The sequence below is a fragment of the Vidua macroura genome, unplaced genomic scaffold (assembly GCF_024509145.1).
Source record: "Vidua macroura isolate BioBank_ID:100142 unplaced genomic scaffold, ASM2450914v1 whyUn_scaffold_107, whole genome shotgun sequence".
Lineage (NCBI taxonomy): Eukaryota > Metazoa > Chordata > Aves > Passeriformes > Viduidae > Vidua > Vidua macroura.
Window position 1 is genome coordinate 880,279 of NW_026530542.1, and position 19,533 is coordinate 899,811.

The 19,533-nt window shown below is 66.9% G+C and overlaps 2 protein-coding genes and 1 non-coding gene across 4 annotated transcripts; 1 reads left to right on the forward strand and 2 right to left on the reverse strand.

Moving 5' to 3' along the window:
* Positions 1-655: 655 nt before the first annotated feature.
* On the reverse strand, positions 656-737 carry TRNAS-CGA (transfer RNA serine (anticodon CGA)). The gene has a single exon. It is a non-coding gene; the product is annotated as a tRNA-Ser (tRNA).
* Positions 738-1,930: 1,193 nt separating this feature from the next.
* On the forward strand, positions 1,931-14,619 carry SMARCC2 (SWI/SNF related, matrix associated, actin dependent regulator of chromatin subfamily c member 2). Its single transcript, XM_054004676.1, has 28 exons — positions 1,931-2,061; positions 2,206-2,325; positions 4,735-4,820; positions 5,100-5,181; positions 5,269-5,361; positions 5,458-5,527; positions 5,889-5,958; positions 6,048-6,123; positions 6,205-6,336; positions 6,419-6,534; positions 6,621-6,745; positions 6,835-6,894; positions 6,974-7,011; positions 7,240-7,370; positions 7,468-7,539; positions 7,624-7,737; positions 9,560-9,713; positions 9,839-9,931; positions 10,182-10,307; positions 10,376-10,438; positions 10,974-11,232; positions 12,455-12,616; positions 12,705-12,769; positions 12,844-12,973; positions 13,051-13,217; positions 13,304-13,438; positions 13,519-13,835; positions 14,416-14,619. Exons 1-28 carry the CDS (start codon positions 1,951-1,953, stop codon positions 14,528-14,530), a joined length of 3,282 nt encoding a protein of 1,093 aa, XP_053860651.1. The 5' UTR covers positions 1,931-1,950; the 3' UTR covers positions 14,531-14,619.
* A 915-nt stretch (positions 14,620-15,534) lies between these two features.
* On the reverse strand, positions 15,535-19,116 carry MYL6 (myosin light chain 6). Of its 2 annotated transcripts, XM_054004681.1 has the most exons (7): positions 19,037-19,116; positions 18,732-18,759; positions 17,174-17,317; positions 16,919-17,092; positions 16,295-16,372; positions 16,152-16,190; positions 15,535-15,737 (listed from the first exon to the last, which is right to left on the reverse strand). In XM_054004681.1, the coding sequence occupies exons 1-6, from the start codon at positions 19,037-19,039 to the stop codon at positions 16,162-16,164; spliced, it is 456 nt and encodes a 151-aa protein (XP_053860656.1). In that variant the 5' UTR covers positions 19,040-19,116; the 3' UTR covers positions 15,535-15,737; positions 16,152-16,161. The 2 variants fall into 2 exon arrangements, with proteins under 2 accessions (XP_053860656.1, XP_053860657.1); XM_054004682.1 differs by lacking the exon at positions 16,152-16,190.
* Between the last annotated feature and the right edge of the window lie 417 nt (positions 19,117-19,533).

Consider the following 19,533-nt stretch of genomic DNA (forward strand, 5'->3'; position numbering starts at 1 on the left):
GTCCCCACCCCTAAAAGAGACTGGGACCAGAGTGGGGTCCCTGCTTTTCCTGCCCTTAAAAAATCCAGGATCAGAGAGGGGGTCCCTGTTTGTCCCACCCCAAAAAGAGCCGGTACTGTAGCAGGGGGTCCCCACCCCAAAAAGAGCTGGGACTTGGGGGGGTCCCTGTTGCTCCCACCCCTAAATGAGCCGGGATTAGAGGGGGTTCCCCATTGTTCCCACCCCTTAAAGAGCCGGTACCGAGCTTGGGGACTCTCCGATCCTCCCGCCGTTAAAGGAGCCGGTACCGGAGGGGAGAGCACGTGTTTTTCCCGCTGCTGCCGCCGTTAAGAGCCGGTAACCGAGGGAGGATCCCAACGGTTCCCCCCGTTAGAAGAGCCAGGACCTGTGAGGGGGTCCCCGTTGTTCCCGCCTTTAAAAGAGCCGGTACCGGGGCTTGGGCGATCGGTGGTTTTCCCGCCGTTAAAGGCGCCGGTACCGGAGGCTGAGGGTGTGTCTTCCCCGCTGTTCCCGCCGTTAAAGGAGCTACTACCGACGGGCGCGAGGCTCCGTGATGCTCCCGCCGTTAAAAGAGCCGGTACCGGAGGGGCAGCGTGCGCTGGCCGGTACCGGGGCAGCTCCCACGTGTGTCCCCCACCAGCAAAAGTGAGCGTGGCGTCACGGACAGGATTCGAACCTGTGCGGGGAAACCCCATTGGATTTCGAGTCCAACGCCTTAACCACTCGGCCACCGTGACTCTCGCGCCTCCGTTCGCCGCGCTCCGTATAGACCCGGCCCCACCGCCGCTCCCGGCCTCGCCCCGCTCGGTGCCCGGTGCTCGGAGCCCGGTGCCCGGTGCTTGGTTCCCGGCTTGGCGCTCAATGCCCGGTGCCCGGCGCTCGGTGCCCGGCCTGGTGCTCAGTGCCCAGTGCTCGGTGTCCGGTGCTCGCTGCCCGGCTTGGCGCTCAATGCCCGGTGCCCGGCTTGGTGCCCGCTGCCCGGCGCTCGGTGCCCGGCCTGGTGCTCAGTGCCCGGTGCTCGGAGCCCGGTGCTTGATGCTCGGTGTCCGGTGCCCGGTGCCGTTCCGGGGCTCCCGCCGGGGCTCATCCCTTCCCACCCCCTGCCCTGGGCAGGGACGCCTCCCGCTATCCCGGGCTGCTCCAAACCCCATCCAACCCGGCCTGGAACACTTCCAGGGATGGGGCAGCCACGGCTGTCCTGGGAAATCCATTCCAACCCCTCCCCACCCTCCCGGGGAGGAATTTCCTCCCAATATCCCGTCTAAACCCAATCTCCTGGGATTTTAACCCATTTCTCCTTGTCGTGCCTCTCTTGTCGCGCTTGCGGGCGGCGGGGCCGGGAACGGCGCCCGGGGGCAGCGGGACCAACAACGGGCGGTAGAGCGGGGGCTCGGGGCCCGGAACAGCGCCCGGAGCCCAGAACAGCGCCCGGGACCGGGAACAGCGCCCGGGGGACAGCGGGAACGGCGGGAGCGGGACCAGCAGGAGGCGGTGGCGGGCGCGGCGGGACCGGTGGCGGGCGGTAGAACGGGGGCGGAGGGGCCGGGAATAGCGATCGGCGTCGGGAACAACGATCGAGGGTAGCGGTGTGCGGGAGCCAGAACTGCGACCGGGACCGGAAACACCGGGCGGGAGCGGGACCAGCGACCGGGACCGGCAACACCGGGCGGGAGCGGCAGTGCGGGAGCGGCACCGCCAGGGGGCGGCAGCGGGGGCGGCGGGAGCGGCAGTGCGGGAACGGGAGAGCACCAAAGGAGGCGGCGGGGCTGTAACAGCGACCGGCGGGGACAGCGACCGGGATCGGGGACACCGGGATCGGGGACAGCGACCGGGAACGGGGACAGCGACCGGAGGCGGCGGCGGCGGCGGCGGGCGCGGCAGTGGCGGCGCGGGGCCGGCAGGGGGCGGCAGTGGCGGGCGGAGGCGGCGGCGCGGCCCGGCCCGCTCAAGATGGCGGTGCGGAAGAAGGACGGCGGCCCCAACGTCAAGTACTACGAGGCCTCGGACACCGTCAGCCAGTTCGACAACGTGCGGCTCTGGCTCGGCAAGAACTACAAGAAGGTAGGTCCGCGGAACCGCGGGGCCGCCGCCGCCGCCGCCCCCTCCGCCCCGCCGGGCCCGGCCTGTCACGGCGCCGCCGCCGCCATCGCGCCCCCCCCTCCCCTCAGCGGCCCCGGCGGCCGCGCTGAGCCCCCGGCCCCGCAGTACATCCAGGCCGAGCCCCCCACCAACAAGTCGCTGTCGAGCCTGGTGGTGCAGCTGCTGCAGTTCCAGGAGGAGGTGTTCGGGAAGCACGTCAGCAACGCGCCCCTCACCAAGCTGCCGGTGAGAGCCGCGGGGGGACGCGGGGGGACGCGGGGACACCGCGGCCGGGCCCCCTCGGGGCGTGTGGGGGACACGCGGGGACCTGGGGACAAGGCTCAGAGCAGGGACAGTGCCCCGGAGGTGCGGGGATGGATCCTCGTGGCCCCGGGCTGAGCTGGGGAAGAGCCCCGAAGAACGGGGGACAAAGCCCAGACTGGGGAGAGCGCCTCAGAGACCTGGGGACAGCATCCCTCAGAGCTGGGGACATGGCCCTGGTGGGCAGGGACACGGCTCTGAGCGGGGATGGTGCCCCGAAGGTGCGGGGATGGCCCTGGGATGGGGTCCTGGAGGGACCCAGGGAGGAGCCCAAAAGAAGAGGGGACAAAGCCCTGATTGGGGACAGCACCCCAATATCCAGGGAAGGCATCCCAGTACTCAGGATGTCCCCTCAGTGCCCAGGGACAGAGCCCTGGTGCCTGGGGACAGGGCCCTGCTGAGCAGGGACAAGACCCTGAGCAGGGACAGAGCCCAAAGACTCGGGGACAGCACCCCAGTACCCAGGGACAGAGCCCAAAGACCTGGGGACAGCACCCCAGTACCCAGGGACAGAGCCCAGAGACCTGGGGACAGCACCCCAGTACCCAGGGACAGAGCCCAGAGACCTGGGGACAGCACCCCAGTACCCAGGGACAGAGCCCAAAGACCTGGGGACAGCACCCCAGTACCCAGGGACAGAGCCCCAGCGATTTGGGGACCCCAGGGATTTGGGGACCCAGGGATTTTTTTGACCCTGATGAGCAGGGACCGTGCCCTAAAGGCCTGGGGACAGACCCCAATGACCCTGGGGTGAGGCCCCAGTGACCCACAGACAGCACCCCAAAAACCTGGGGACAAAGCTGAGTGGGAACGAGGCCCCAGAGCCCCCCAAAAAGGCCCCAGAGAACAGGGGACAGGCCCTGAGTGGGGACAGCACCCCAATACCCAGGGACAGCATCTGAGTACTCAGGAACAGAGCCCCAGTACTTGGGGACAGCACCCAGGGACAGGGTCCCAGTGAGGTGGGGACAAGGCCTGAATGGGGACAGCATCCCAAAAATGCAGAACCAGCACCCCAAACCTTGGGGCAGAGCCCCAGTGAAAAGGGGACAAGGACAGTGATGACCAGGGACAGGGTCCTGAGCAGGGACTGTGCCCCAGAGACAGGGGGACAGCCCTGGGGATGTGTTCCCAAAGACCTGGGGACAAAGCTCCGAGCAGGGACAGCACCCCAATACCTGGGGACAGCCCCAGTGAAGGGGGGACACGACCCTGAGCAGGGACAGCACCCAAAGCCTCAGGGACATGGCCCTGGTGACACCGTTCTGCATTCGGGTGGCTCGGGGACAGCAGCTGACCATGGACAGCAGCCAGTGACAGTGACAGTGGCAGGTCAGGGACACGGCCTGGAGTGCTGGGGACAGTGCCGGGGACCCTGGGACACCACTGTCCCCAAGAACCAGGGGACAATGTCCCCACATAGGGACAGAGCACGGCAAGAACAGCGCCCTGCCAGGAGCATTGTCCCAAAAGGGGACACCCCAAATCTGGGACAGGGCCTCAACCAGGGGACACTGCCCCAAGGGCCCTGGGACAACCCCCAAAGGACCTGGGGACAATGTCCCCACACAGGGACAGAATCCCAAGGACCAGGGGACACTGCCCCAAGGACCCCAGAACAACCCCCAAAGGACCTGGGGATAATGTCCCCACACAGGGGCATGTCCCCAACTGGGGACAGTGCTACAACACTGCAGGGACCCCATCCCAGCTTGGAGACAGAGCCCAAGGAGGGGGCACCTGGGAGAGGGGATGGCACCCCAGTGAGGGGACATCACCCTGACAAAGGGATGTCACCCTGATGGGGATGTCACCCAGAGATGGGAATCACAGCCTGGCAAGGGGGTGACACCCACACCTGGGGATGGGGGACCCTGACAAGGGAGTGGCACCTGATGATGGGATGGCACCCAGACATGGGGATGGCACCCAGAGACGGGGATGGCACCCAGAGACAGGGATGGCACCCAGACATGGGGATGGCACCCAGAGACAGGGATGGCACCCTGTGAGAGGGTGTCACTCAGATACGGGATGTCACCTTAACATGGGGATGGCACCCTGTGAGGGGATGTCACCCCAACAAGAGGATGTCACTCAGACAAGGGAATGGCACCTAAATGTGGGCATGGCACCCAGACAAGGGGCTGGCACCTAAACATGGGGATGTCACCCCAACAAGGGGATGTCACCCAGACATGGAGAAGTCACCCAGACATGGGGATGGCACCCTAACAAAGGGATGGCACCCAGGCACGGGGATGTCACCCCGAGGAGGAGATGTCCCCCCAGCAGGGCGGTGTCCCTGTCCCCCTGACCCCTCTCCCGTTGCAGATCAAATGCTTCCTGGATTTCAAGGCGGGGGGAGCCCTGTGCCACATCCTGGCAGCCGCCTATAAATTCAAGAGCGACCAAGGATGGTGAGCACCCACCTGCACCCATCGGGGTGGGGGTCCTGGGGGGGGCAGGGGTGGGGGTCCCCTCCAGGGGTGGCCTTGGCCGGGGGTTCCCAGGGTGGGGTGGATGTGGGACTGTCACCTCCAGAGCAAACAGGCGCTGGGACGTGTCCCCCTCTGTCACTGTGGACCCTGATGGGGTCCAGGCACGTGTCCTACTCCCTCCCCCTCCCCAAATTTCGGGTGCTGACGAGGAGACCTGAGCTGTGGCTTTCATGAGAGTCGCTCTTTTCTTCCAATAAGGCGGCGTTTCGATTTCCAGAATCCCTCGCGCATGGACCGCAACGTGGAGATGTTCATGACCATCGAGAAATCCCTGGTGCAGGTAAGAGCCCACAGCCCCCACCCCGGGACCCCCCCACCGTGTCCCCCCTCCTCAGCTCACAGCTCTGCTCTCCCCCTCCCTCCCCAGAACAACTGCCTGGCTCGGCCCAACATCTTCCTGCACCAGGAGATCGAGCCCAAACTGCTGGGAAAGCTCAAGGACATCGTCAAGAGGCACCAGGTGGGTGGCAGTGCCAGGGTGGGGGGCACGGGTGGGGGGGCTCATCCAAGGCCTCACCCCAATATTAACCCTGGATTCATCCCCTGGCTGTCACAGGGCACCGTGACCGAGGACAAGAGCAACGCGTCGCACATCGTCTGCCCCGTGCCCGGGAACCTGGAGGAAGGTGGGTGCTGGAGGGGGGCTTGGGGGGCTCTGGGGGATCCAGAGGAAGGTGGGTGCTGGAGGGGAGTTTGGGGGGTCACAGGTGGCTCAGGGGGGGCAGAGGAAGGTGGATGCTCAAGGGGGGTTTGCGGGGTCATGGTGGGCTCTGGGAGATCCAGAGGAAGGTGGGTACGGAAGGGGGGTTTTTGGGGGGTCGTGGGGGGCTCCGGGGGGGGGGCATAAGGTGGGTGGAGGGGGGTTTTGAGGAGTCACAGGGGGCTCTGGGAGATCCAGAGGAAGGTGGGTGCGGAAGGGGGGTTTTTGGGGGGCCATGGGGGGCTGGAGGATCCATGCTCAGCCTGGCCCCTCCGTGTGTCCCTCAGAGGAGTGGGTCCGGCCCGTCATGAAGCGCGACAAGCAGGTGCTGCTGCACTGGGGGTACTACCCCGACAGGTAAAGGGGGGGATGAAGATTTCGGGGACCCCAGACCCCCCCCAGACCGCTGTGGGTGCCACTCTGATCCTATCCCACTCTTCCCCCAGCTATGACACCTGGATCCCGGCCAGCGAGATCGAGGCGTCCGTGGAGGATCCCCCGACACCGGAGAAGCCCCGGAAGGTACCGGGGGGACCTCCAGGTTTGGGGGGGCAGCTGGAGCCCCCCTCCCTGGCCTGACCCAGCCGCTCCCCTGCCCGGCAGGTCCACGCCAAGTGGATCCTGGACACGGACACCTTCAACGAGTGGATGAACGAGGAGGATTACGAGGTGACGGACGAGAAGAGCCCCGTCACCCGCAGGAAGAAGATCTCGGCCAAGACACTGACAGACGAGGTCAGAGCCAGCTCAGAGCCCCTCGGGGAGGGGTCCTGGGGGTCTCACCGTGCTCAGCTGGACCCCCACGGTGCTCCCCCAGGTGAACAGCCCCGACTCGGACCGGCGGGACAAGAAGGGGGGCAACTACAAGAAGAGGAAGCGCTCGCCCTCGCCCTCGCCCACCCCCGAGGCCAAGAAGAAGAACGCGAAGAAGGGGTGAGCTGGGGGGGTTTGGGGGGTCTGGGGGTGGGGGAGTTCAGCCCTGAGAATCAGTAGTGACGGGGGGGTCTCTCCTTTGGCAGACCCTCTACCCCCTATAACAAATCCAAGCGTGGGCACCGCGAGGAGGAGCAGGAGGACCTGACCAAGGACATGGACGAGCCCTCACCTGTCCCCAACGTGGAGGAGGTCACTCTGCCCAAAACAGGTCGGTGTCGGGGGCAGCAGCCACCCCCTGGGGTCCCCAGCAGTGTGGGAGGGGTCCCCGGGGTGCTCAGCACCACTTTCCCCCCACAGTCAACACCAAGAAGGACTCGGAGTCAGCGCCCGTCAAGGGGGGCACCATGACAGACCTGGGTGAGTCTGAGGAGCCACAGCAGAGCCCTGGGACCCCCGGCCTGGCAGTGCCCAAACCCACCCCTGTCCTCCCTTCCAGATGAGCAGGAAGATGAGAGCATGGAGACAGCTGGCAAGGTGAGCCTGGGGAAGGTGTTCCCAGCACGGGGGGCACCGTTGCTCGATGATCACCTGGTTCTCTGTCATTCCTTGTCCCTCTTTTGGGTACAAAACTGCTCTTTTCTGCCCTTCCCCTCACCCCTGGGGCTGCAGCCGGGGCCCTTGGTCTCATCCTGCTGTGGGTGAGGATGATGAAGGGCGCTGAAGGGGCTCCCTTTGCCCATGGGGTGCTGCTCTGTGGGGCAGGACGAGGAGGAGAACGGCACCGGCAGCAAAGGGGAGCAGGCCAAGAACCCCGACCTGCACGAGGACAACGTGACAGAGCAGACCCACCACATCATCATCCCCAGCTACGCCGCCTGGTTCGACTACAACAGGTACAGCCAGCACGGCCGGGGGGTCCCGAGCCGCCCTTCATCACCTGAGGATGAGGAGGCTGCTCCCGGAGCCCTCCCCGAGCCTCTCCTCCCGCAGCGTCCACGCCATCGAGCGCCGCGCCCTGCCCGAGTTCTTCAACGGCAAAAACAAATCCAAGACCCCCGAAATGTGAGGCCAAACCCCCTCTCCCCGCCTGCCCGCAGCCCCCCCGGGGCCGTGCCCGGCGCTGAGCCCCCCCCGTGCCCCCCACAGCTACCTGGCCTACCGGAACTTCATGATCGACACGTACCGGCTGAACCCGCAGGAGTACCTGACCTCCACGGCCTGCCGGCGCAACCTGGCCGGGGACGTCTGTGCCATCATGCGGTGGGTCCGGCTGGGGGCTGGGGTGGCACCCTGGTGCTGCCAGGGGTTTGGTGCTCCTGGTGTTCTGGGGGTTGGTTTGGTACCCGCATGCTGCCAGTGGTGCATGCTCGTGGTGTTTTGGGGGTTGGTTTGGCGCTCCAGTCCTGACAGGGGGCTGGTGCTGGTGGGGCTGGGAGTCAGCGTGGCACCCCGGGGTTGGCAGGGGGTCAGTGTGGCACCCCAGTGCTGCTGGAGGGTCAGCGTGGCACTGTGCTGAGTGGTCAGTCTGGCACTCAGGGGTTGGCAGGGGGTCAGCATGGCACCCCAGTGCTGCTGGAGGGTCAGCATGGCACTCCAGGGTCAGCAGGGGGTCAGCGTGGCACACTGCTGAGTGGTCAGTGTGGCACCCTGGTGCTGAGTGGTCAGTGTGGCACTCCAGGGTTGGCAGGGGGTCAGTGTGGTGAGTGGTCAGTGTGGCACCCCAGGGTTGGCAGGGGGTCAGTGTGGTGAGTGGTCAGTGTGGCACCCCAGGGTTGGCAGGGGGTCAGTGTGGTGAGTGGTCAGTGTGGCACCCTGGTGCTGGCAGAAGGTCAGCGTGGCTCCTGAGTGCTGCTGGAGGGTCATCGTGGCACCACAGGGTTGGTGAGGGTCTGGTGCCAGCAGGGTGGTGGCATTGCTGTGGCACCCTGGTGGTGGTGCCAGGGCAGGGGGATTGGTGTGGCATCTGTCACCAGCAAGAATCTGGCACCAGTGGAGCTGAGGGCTTGGTTTGGCACCCTGGAGGTGGCAGGGGGTCAGTGTGACACCCCAGGTGTGGCAGGGATCCAGTGCCACTGGGGCAGGGGGATCATTTTGGCACCATGGGGGTGGCAGGAATCTAGTGCCAGTGGCAGTGGGGGGTCCACACCAAAGGTGTGGCACCCTGGCACTGGTGGGTGTCCAGTGCCATGGCACAGGGTGGTCAGTTGTCACCCTGGCACTGGTGAGTGTCCAATACTGGTGGCACAGGGGTGGTCAGTTGTCACCCTGGCACTGGTGAGTGTCCAGTACCGTGGCAAAGGGGTGGTCAGTGTCACGCTGCGCTGCCCATGCTGGGTCTGGCAGGCTCTGACCCTCCTGCCACTGGCACAGGGTGGTCAGATGTCACCCTGGCACTGGTGAGTGTCCAATACTGGTGGCACAGGGGTGGTCAGTTGGCACCCTGGCACTGGTGAGTGTCCAATACTGGTGGCACAGGGGTGGTCAGATGTCACCCTGGCACTGGTGAGTGTCCAGTGCTGTGGCACAGGACTGGTCAGTGTCACCCTGGCACTGGTGGATGTCCAATACCGGTGGAACACTGTGGTCACTTGTCACCCTGGCACTGGTGAGTGTCCAGTGCTGTGGCACAGGGTGGTCACTTGTCACCCTGGCACTGGTGGCTGTCCAGTGCTGTGGCACAGGGTGGTCAGATGTCACCCTGGCACTGGTGAGTGTCCAATACTGGTGGCACAGGACTGGTCAGTGTCACCCTGGCACTGGTGGCTGTCCAGTGCTGTGGCATAGTGTGGTCAGTTGGCACCCTGGCAGTGGTGGCTGTCCAACACCGGTGGAACACTGTGGTCACTTGTCACCCTGGCACTGGTGGGTGTCCAGTGCTGTGGCACAGGGTGGTCAGTGTCACCCTGTCACTGGTGAGTGTCCAATACTGGTGGCACAGGGGTGGTCAGTGTCACCCTGGCACTGGTGGATGTCCAATACCGGTGGAACACTGTGGTCACTTGTCACCCTGGCACTGGTGGCGCTCCAGTGCCATGGCACAGGGCTGGTCAGTGTCACACCGTGCCACCCCGGCTCTCCGCAGGGTCCACGCCTTCCTGGAGCAGTGGGGTCTCATCAACTACCAGGTGGACGCCGAGAGCCGGCCCACCCCCATGGGCCCCCCGCCCACCTCGCACTTCCACGTGCTGGCCGACACGCCCTCGGGGCTGGTGCCGCTGCAGCCCAAGACGCCCCAGGTGGGTGCCGGGGGCGGCCGCCCCGCCCAGCCGCGACCCCCCCCTGCCGCCCCCCGGTCCCCGCGGGGGCCGGGCGCGGGGTGGGGCGGGGGGTGGGGGATGCACAGCTTCGATCCGTGCCTCAGGGCCGGCAGAGCGACGGCGACGCCAAGACGGGCCGCAAGAGCAAAGAGATGGAGGAGCTGGTCAGCGAGACGGTGAAGGGCAAGCCGGAGCTGGTAGGCGGCTCCTTGGGGGTCCGTGCCCCCCGCCGCTGGCCGAGGAAGGCTCCTTCCCTCCTCCCCCTCGCATGCCGCCCTGCCCCGGGGAGCAGGGACGCGGCGGGGACACCGTGATGGGGACACCGTGATGGGGACACCGTGATGGGGACGCCGTGACACGAAGGCTTCTCCGGGACAGCGGGGAGGAGGGGACACGCCGATGTCCTGCCCCGCGGGCCCGGCCCAGCGTGTCCCCTCTCCCCCCCAGCAGCAGCCCACCTCGGCCTCGCAGCAGATGCTGAACTTCCCGGACAAGGGCAAGGAGAAGCCGGCGGACATGCAGAACTTCGGGCTCCGCACCGACATGTACACCAAGAAGAACGTCCCCTCCAAGGTGGGCACCCCCCGGGCCCGGCCCCGGACCCCCGCCCGCCGCCCCTCACCCCCGATTTCCCCCCGCAGAGCAAAGCCGCCGCCAGCGCCACTCGGGAGTGGACGGAGCAGGAGACGCTGCTGCTGCTGGAGGTGCGTGGGGACCCGAGGGGACGTGGGGACAGTAGGGGATGTGGGGACAGGGAAATGGAGACAGGGATGTGGGGACCTGAGGGGACGTGGGGACAGTAGGGGATGTGGGGACAGGAAAATGGGGACAGCAGGGGATGTGGGGACAGGGAAATGGAGACAGGGATGTGGGGACCTGAGGGGACGTGGGGACAGTAGGGGATGTGGGGACAGGAAAATGGAGACAGGGATGTGGGGACCTGAGGGGACATGGGAACAGGGAAATGGGGGCGGGGGACGTGGGGACAGCAGGGGATGTGGGGACAGGGAAATGGGGACAGCAGGAGATGCAGGGACAGGGAAATGGAGACAGGTATGTGGGGACAGGGGATGTGGGGACAAGGGACATGGGAACAGGGAAATGGGGACAGGGATGTGGGGACGGGGCATATAGGGACAGGGGATGTGGGGGCAGGGGATATAGGGACAGGGGATATGGGGGCAGGGGATGTGGGGACAGGGCTGCCAGACCCCACTGACCCCTGTCACCCCCCCACAGGCCCTGGAGATGTACAAGGACGACTGGAACAAGGTGTCGGAGCACGTGGGCAGCCGCACGCAGGACGAGTGCATCCTGCACTTCCTGCGCCTGCCCATCGAGGATCCCTACCTGGAGGACTCGGAGGCCTCGCTGGGGCCCCTGGCCTACCAGCCCATCCCCTTCAGCCAGTCGGGCAACCCCGTGATGAGCACCGTGGCCTTCCTGGCCTCCGTGGTGGATCCGCGCGTGGCCTCGGCCGCCGCCAAGTCGGCTCTGGGTGAGACGGGGTGGGCAGGGGGCTGGAGGGGGCCGGGGGAACGGGGATCGGGGGAGAGGGGATGGGGACTATGGGGACAGGGATGTGGGGAGAAGGGATGGGGACTATGGGGAGAGGAATGAATCCTATAGGGAGAGGGGATGGGGATGTGGGGAGAGAAATGAATCCTATAGGGAGACAGGACAGGGACTGTGGTGAGAGGGGACGGGGGTGTGGGGAGAGGGGACAGGGACTGTGAAAAGAGCAATGAATCCTATAGGGAGAAGGCACAGGGACTGTGGGGAAGTGGTTGAGTCCTGTAGGAAGAGGAATTAATCCTATAGGAAGAGGGGAAGAGGAATGAATCCTATAGGGGACTGTGGGGAGAGAGATGGACTGTGGGGAGTCCTGTAGGAGAACAGATGAGTCCTACAGGGAGTTCTGTAGGGAGACAGGATGAGTTTCACGGGAAGAGGGACAAATCCTATAGGGGGTTCTATAGGAAGATGGGATCAGTTCTGGAGGGAGTCCTGCAGGGAAATAGAGTAAGTGTTAAAGGAAGAGAAATGTGTTCTTTGGGGAGAGAGAGATGAGTCCTGTAAAGATTCCTGTAGGAGGATGGAAAGAGCTCTTTGAGGGGTTTTATGGGGAGTTCTGTAAGAGAATGGGATGAGTCCTGTCGGGGATTCTATAGGGAGACAGGACAAGTCTTACAGGAAGAGGGGCAAGTCCTGTAGGACGATGGGGTGAGTTCTGTAGGGAATCCTGCAGTGGGGTGGGATCAGTCTTATGGAGAGAGGGAGATGGGAAGACTTCAGCTGGGAGAAGGGCTGAGCCCTATAGGATGTCCTACAGCCTAATGGGATCAGTCCTACAGGAGATGGGATGCGGAATATGGGGATGAGCCCTATAGGGAAATGGGAAGACTGACAGGGCGAAGGGCTGAGTCCTATAGGATGTCCTACAGGGAACTGGGATCAGTCTGATGGGGAGAGGGATGAGGAACATGGGGAGGCGACCAAGTGCTGTGGAGATTCCCCTGGGGACATGCAACAACTCCCAGGGGGATGGGATGAGCCCTCCCTGGGATGAGCCCAGAACATTCCATAGCCAGCCAGGACGAGCCCGGAGGGGCTGGGCCAATCCCCCCATCCCGGGTTTTGCGGGGCTGGGGGACACAGGGTTGGCTCCGAGGGGCTCCAGGGTTCCCTCTGGGGGTCCCGCTGAGGAATTCTGCCCGCAGAGGAATTCTCCAAGATGAAGGAGGAGGTGCCCACGGCGCTGGTGGAGGCCCACGTGCGCAAGGTGGAGGAGGCGGCCAAGGTGACGGGCAAGGCCGACCCCGCCTTCGGGCTGGAGAGCAGCGGCATCGCCGGCACCACCTCGGACGAGCCCGAGCGCATCGGTCAGAGGGGCCAGGGGGCTGGGCAGGGGCTCACGGGGGTCTGGGGGCGGGATGGCACCGGGGTCTGAGCCCGGGTTTGTGTCCCCAGAGGAGAGCGGGGCGGAGGAGGCGCGGGCAGAGGCGCAGCCGGCCGAGGAGAAGAAGGAGGCGAAGGTAAAAGGAGTCCGGGGGTCTGGGGGGAAAAACAGGGCAGGATTTGGGTGCCCACAGGGCTGGTCCTTCCCCAGGAGCCCCGGGATGGCACCGCCGAGGAGGAGGCCAAGGAGAAGCCCGGGGAAACCCCCAAGAAGGAGGAGGACAAGGGGAAGGAGGTGGAGGGCGAGAAGGAGCCCGACAAGGGTGACAGTGACAGCACAGGTGAGGAGGGACCCGCCGGGGCTGGGGGGACGCTGAGCCCCCCACGGCGCTGCTGACACGGCCCCACCTGGCCACAGGGGAGCCTGAGAAGGAGAAGGAGGTGAAGGAGGGGCCCGACGAGGCGCCCAAGGAGCCCCCGGAGCCCGAGGGCGAGCGCAAGGCCAAGGTGGAGCGGGACATCGGCGAGGGGAACCTGTCCACGGCCGCCGCCGCCGCGCTGGCCGCCGCCGCCGTCAAGGCCAAGGTGAGGCCGGGGCTCCGGGCTGCGCTTGGAGCAGGTGGGGACACTCCAGGTGTGAGCTCTGACCCCTCACCACTTCCCCCTCGCAGCACCTGGCGGCCGTGGAGGAGCGCAAGATCAAGTCCCTGGTGGCGCTGCTGGTGGAGACGCAGATGAAGAAGCTGGAGATCAAACTGCGGCACTTCGAGGAGCTGGAGACCATCATGGACCGCGAGCGCGAGGCCGTGAGTGCCCGCGGGGAGGCCGGCAGCTGCTTGTCCCCACCCCTGCGTGCCCGGCTGACTCCTCCTTGCTGTCCCTCCAGCTGGAATACCAGCGGCAGCAGCTGCTGGCCGACCGCCAGGCGTTCCACATGGAGCAGCTCAAGTACGCGGAGATGCGCGCCCGGCAGCAGCACTTCCAGCACCTGCAGCAGCAGCAGCAGCAGCAGCAGCCCCCGCTGCCCCCCGGGGCACAGCCCCTGCCCGCCGCCGGTGCCCCCCTGGCCCCCGCCGCCCACCCGCTGGCCGCACCGCCCGCCCCCGCCATGGTGGGGCCCCGCCGAGCCCGTGGGGCAGCCCCTGCCCGGGGCCCCCCCGCCGCAGCCGCCGCCGCCCCCGGGAGCCCCGGCTGTCCCGCACGGTCAGTCGGGGGCTCTGGGGGGTGCGGGGGGGATCAGTGGGGGGGGTCTGGCAGTGTTGAGGTGGGTGGGGGTGTCACCAGTGGGGTCTGTGGGCGGTGTTTTCCAAAGGGATTTTGAGGGAGGGACGGGCTGGTGCTGAGGATTTGGGGGTGGGGGTCTCACAGTGCTCTCCCCTCTCCCCCACATTGAGTGGAGCCTGGATTAGGGTGGGGGTCTCACAGTACTCTCCCCTCTCCCCCACATTGAGAGGAGCCTGGATAAGGGTCAGGGGTCTCACCTGTGCTCTCCCCACTGCCCCAGCTCTAAGTGATGGCTGAATAAGGGCGGGGGTCTCAGGGGCACTCTCCCCATTGCCCCCACATTGAGTGGTGCCTGGATTAGGGTGGGGGTCTCACAGTGCTCTCCCCACATCCCCCACATAGACTGGAGCCTGGATTAGGGTGGGGGTCTCAGGGGCACTCTCCCCCACATGAGTGGAGCCTGGATTAGGGTGGGGGGTCTCACAGTGCTCTGCCCCCTGCCCCAGCTTTAAGTTATGGCTGAATAAGGGTGGGGGTCTCACGGGCGCTCTCCCCGCAGCCCCGGCGCCGTTCCCCGGGCAGCAGCCGCCGCCCTCGCAGAGCCTGGCGGGGACCCTCGGCGGCGGCAGCAGCGGCAGCAGCAGCAGCAGCGGCCACCCCGCCGTGCCCGGTAATGCCACCGCGGCCCTGCCCTTCGGGTTGCCCGCGCCCACCGTGCCCCCGAGCATGGCTAACCCCCCCTGCGAGCCCTTCCCCGCTAACCCGGCCCCCCTCCCGCTGCATGGGGCCCTGGCCAGCAGCATGCCGGGGGTGGGGGGGCTGCCCCCCAACTCCCACCCAGCCGGCCTGGCCCTGCCGCCGCTGCCGGGGGGCTCGGCCGCCGCGCACAGCCCCGCCATCGTGGCCGCCGTGCAGGGAAGCCTCCTTCCCAACCCCGGCCTCCTCGCAGGTGAGAAATTTTTGGGGGTGTGGGAGCAGGGGAGGGGCGGGCGGGGGTCGCGCGGAGGGAGGGGAAGGGGCGGCGCTCGCCTGTGCCCCCCCCCGCCCAGCCCGGCCGTGACCCCCGCGCCCCCTCTGTGTGTTCTCTCCCCGCAGACCAAGGTCCCCCCCTGCCGCCGGACCCCATCGTGCCCACCCCCAGCACGGCCACCCCCGTGCCCCCCACGCAGTGAGCCCCGGCCGGGACCCCCCCCGGACGCCGCAGCCCCCCCGGCCCGGCCCCTCCCGCCCCCACAAGGCGCCTCGAAGGACCCTCCCCACGCCCCCCGCCGTCGCCTCCGCCCCTCCCCGCCCTCCTCCGCCCCCAGCTTTGGTATTTTTTTATGATTGTCCCAAATTTTATTTAAGTGTTGGTCTCCCGGGGGGGCCGGGCCCCTGCTCCCCCCGGTTATTTATGAGACAGCTCCGATCCCACCTGGCACATGGGCATTTCCCCCCACTCCAAAAACCCCACCTCGACCTCCCCTCCCAGCTCCTCCTCCTCCTCCTCCTCCTCCTCATCCCTTTTTTGGTTTTGTTTTGTTTTTTTGGGTTTTTTTTTCCGTTTGTTTCTTTTTTTAAAAAACCAATAAAAATAAAAATTCCAAGTCCCCGGGGCGGGAAGAAGCGGCCTGCTGGTGCTGGGTCTGTCTGGAGGCGGGGTGGGGGGGGGACACACACACGAGGTGGGGGGCACAACGACCATTCGGAGAATTTATTGGATGCTGTGGAGCAATAATTTAGCCGGTGGGGCTGAGGGGGGGCTTGGGGACGTGGTGGCGGTGACAGGAAAATGAGGGGAAAGGCACAAAACTTGAGTGAGGAGGGGACAGAAGATGATTTGGGGGGGGGACACAATGATGGGGAGGGGTCTTCAGCCGCTCAGCACCATCCGGACCAGCTCTGTGGAGAGAAGAGAAGGGGGGGGGTGAGGAGGGGTCTGCCGGCCCCCCCACCCCAAATCCCGGAGAGAGGCAGGAAAACCAAAAGTCAAAACGGCTGAAGAGCGCAGGGAGGACCCGGCAGCCCCGTGGGCGGGGGGGCTCCTGCAGCCCCCTCCCCAAAACCAGCCCTGGCACGCAGGGGGGGCTCCATGCAGAGGGGCATGCGGGGGTTGGGGGGCACAAGGGGGGCTGCACCAAGGGGCGAGAGCACAAACCAGGACCAGGCGGCCTTTTTTTTTTTTTTTTTCCTTGCATTAAAGAAAAAAAAAAAATTAAAATAAAAAAAAGACACCAGGGCAGGAAGAAAAAAAAAGGAAGGAATGGAAAAAAAAAAACTGGAAGTAACTGAGGAGGGGGCGGGGGGAGGCGTTACCCCTGCGGCGTCACCCTGACAAGATGTGTCGCACAAAGGCTGGGGGGAAGGAACGAGACATGATGGTCAGGGAGGGAGTGGGACCGCGGGTGACCCCCCCTGGGACCCCCCCCCGGGACCCCCCCGGGACCCCCAGCCCTCACCTTCGTAGTTGATGCAGCCGTTGCTGTCCTCGTGCCCGGCCACGAGCTGCTCCACCTCCTCCTCCGTCATCTTCTCACCTGTGGGACATCCGTGTCACCCTGGGGGGCTGGGGGGGACACTCCGGGGGTCCTGGCTGGGGAACCCCTGGGACCCTCAGGGCACCTAAACCCCCACCCTGGCAGCACCTTTGGGACCCCTGAGGTACCTCCAGGACCCTCAGGGCACCTAAACCCCCACCCTGGCAGCACCTTTGGGACCCCTGAGGTACCTCCAGGACCCTCAGGGCACCCAGACCCCCCCCTGTGTCAGCAGCACCGAGACCCCCAGAGCACCTGGACCCCCTCATCAGTGTCTCCAGGTGCACCAAGACCCCGGGACACCCCAATGTCAGCACCTCTGGGACCCCCAATGCACCAGAACCCCCCCAATCTCAGCACCTCCAGGACCCCCAACCCACTGGGACCCCCCAGACCCCCCCACCTCAGGACCCCACACCCAAATCCCGAGGATCCCACACCTCGGGTGCTCCATTCCCCAAGCCCTCCACACCCCCCCTCTCCTTTCCCATTTCCTGGTGGCGACCCCAGGGGTCTGGGGGCTCGCAGAGGGGGCCGGGGGCTCACCCAGGGTGACGAGGACGTGGCGGATCTCGGCCCCCATGACGGTGCCGTTGCCCTCCTTGTCGAACACCCTCAGCCCCTCCACGTAGTCCTCGAAGCAGCCCTGGTCCTTGTTCTTGGCGATGGTCTGCATCATGGGCAGGAACTGCTCGAAACTCAGCGTCTTCACGTTCATCTCTGCGGGGACAGGGAGCGTGGCTGGGGGTCCTGGGGGTCCTGAGGGCGTGGGGAAGGGGGGAGATCCCTCCCCCAACTCACCATCGCTCTTGGGGTTGCCCAGCACCTTCATGACCTCGGCGTTGGTGGGGTTCTGGCCCAGCGCCCGCATCACGTCCCCGCACTGGCTGTACAGGATCTTCCCGTCGCCCGTGCGGTCGAAGAGCTGGAACGCCTCCTTGAACTCTGCCGGAGCCCCCCGGGTCAGCACGGGACCACCGGGACCTCCCCAGGTCAGTGTGGGACCACCGGGACCCCCCAGTCAGTGCGGGACACCAGGGCACCGGGACCCCCCCGGCTCAGTGCAGGACCACTGGGACCCCCCCAGTCAGTGTGGGACCACCGGGACCCCCCAGTCAGTGCGGGAACACCGGGACCTCCCGGGTCAGCGCGGGACCACCGGGACCTCCCGGGTCAGTGTGGGACCACCGGGACCCCCCCGGTCAGTGTGGGAACACCGGGACCCCCCAGTCAGTGCGGGACCACCGGGACCCCCCCGGTCAGTGTGGGACCACCGGGACCTCCCGGGTCAGTGCGGGGCCACTGGGACCTCCCGGGTCAGTGTGGGAACACCGGGACCCCCCAGGTCAGCGTGGGACCACCGGGACCTCCCGGGTCAGTGTGGGAACACCGGGACGCCCCCTGTGTCAATGGGGGGCCACCGGGGCCCCGCCCCGGGTCATCACAGGGACACCGGGACCCCCCCGGGTCAGTGACCCAGGGACCCCACACCCACCGGGAGCCCCATGACAGCAGCACCGGGACCACCGGGACCCACCCCGTGTCAGTCGTGCAGGGACCCCAAACACCCCGGGAACCTCCCTCAACAGCCGTGACCACCGGGGCACCGGCACGCCCAGGGCACCCCGACCCCCGTGTTAGTACAGCCGGGACTCCCAGAGCACCGGGACCACCGAGTCAGCACTGCCGGGATCCCCCGGGACACCGGGACCCCCACGTCAGCACCTCCGGGACCCCCGACACACCGGGACCACCCCCGCCACCCAACACCTCGGGGACCCCAGAGCCGCATCCCCGGGACCCCGAACCCCTTCAGACCCCCCCGCTCTCCGGCCGCGGGTCGGGTTTCGCTCCCCGGTAGGATCCGGTTTCCCGTTGGGATCCGGTTTCCCGGTGGAACCCGACGCCAGCCGGGATGCAGGTCGGGCCCCCGCCCTCGGGGATGCTGCCCGTGCCCGATGGATCCCGGAGGACCGGGAGGAGCCCGGCGGGTCCCGGGGAACCGGGAGCGCTCAGGAATCCACCGGCCCCGCCCCGCAGGAATGCGCGGCCGGCGCGCGCCATGCCCATATAAGGGCAAATTGCGCAGGAGGGGCCCGAACCCCCCCGGTCCCGGTTCCTGTGCCGGTTCCTGTCCCGGTCCCGCACCCCCGCTCCGGCAGCCCCCGGTCCCGCAGCCCCCCATCCCCCGGTACGAACGGCCCCGCCCGGGCCGGACTTTGCCCCGGGAAAGGCCCCGCCCGAGGCCGCGCAGGAAGCGCCGGGGGCGGCGGGGCCGGGCCGGGGGGGTCCCTTCGGCGGGCCCCGAGCTTGGGGGGGCTCCGCTCCCGGTGCCCGGTGCCCGGTGCCGGTCACTCACCCGCGGTCTGCTCCTCCGAGAAGTCGCACTGCGGGGAGAGCGCGGCGGTCAGCGGGCACCGGCGGCGCCATCCCCCGCGGATGGAGCGGCCGCCCGCGCTCGGTGCCCGCCCGGTGCTCCCGGTGCCTCCCGCGCCATCCCCGCCCCAACCTCTCCCCGGTGCGACCCCCGCCCCGACACCCCCGCGCCGCCCCGCCCGCGCATCCCCCGCCCCGCCCGCCGCTCCCGGGCCCGGTGCCCGTCCCGGTGCCCGTCCCGGTGGCCGCTCCCGGTGCCGATGCCCGGTGCCGGTGCCCGGTGCCCACCATGGCGGCGGCCGCTCCCGTCCGTTCCTGCGCGCTCGGGCGTCACCGCGCGGCTGCGTCACGGCGGTAATGAGGGTGTTAATTATTCATGAGGGGGGCGGGGCAGGGCGGGAACACGCCCCTTTCCCGCGTGGGATGTTTTGGCTATAGATGGGCACGGAGCTGCCGCCCCCACCCCCCACGGGGACACCCCAGACCGAGGGGGACACCCCCCCCCCACGGGGGACAACGCCCGGGGACCCCCCCCACGGGGGACGTCACACGGGGACACCCCAGGGCCACACCCAGAGGAGGGACATCACACGCGGAGGTCACCCGCGACTGGACACCCCAGGGGACACCTCAGGGAGGTCACTCGGTGTCTGGAACCCACGGGGGACACCCACAGGGACACCCCCCATGGGGGACATCACACCGGGGGACACCCGCAGGGACCCCCCCCTATGGGGGACATCACACGGGGGGACACCCACAGGGACCCCCCCCATGGGGGACAT

What these genes read in the sequence shown, in the direction of transcription:
- MYL6 (XM_054004682.1), bottom strand. An exon ending in GGGCAACCCCAAGAGCGATG is followed by an intron (nt 17,093 to 17,173) that starts GTGAGTTGGGGG and finishes CTGTCCCCGCAG; the next exon opens with AGATGAACGTGAAGACGCTG. An exon ending in CCACGTCCTCGTCACCCTGG is followed by an intron (nt 16,373 to 16,918) that starts GTGAGCCCCCGG and finishes GATGTCCCACAG; the next exon opens with GTGAGAAGATGACGGAGGAG.
- SMARCC2 (XM_054004676.1), top strand. Translation starts at nt 1,951, where the DNA reads ATGGCGGTGCGGAAGAAGGACGGCGGCCCCAACGTCAAGTACTACGAG. An exon ending in GCCTGGTTCGACTACAACAG is followed by an intron (nt 7,371 to 7,467) that starts GTACAGCCAGCA and finishes CTCCTCCCGCAG; the next exon opens with CGTCCACGCCATCGAGCGCC. An exon ending in AGACGCTGCTGCTGCTGGAG is followed by an intron (nt 10,439 to 10,973) that starts GTGCGTGGGGAC and finishes ACCCCCCCACAG; the next exon opens with GCCCTGGAGATGTACAAGGA.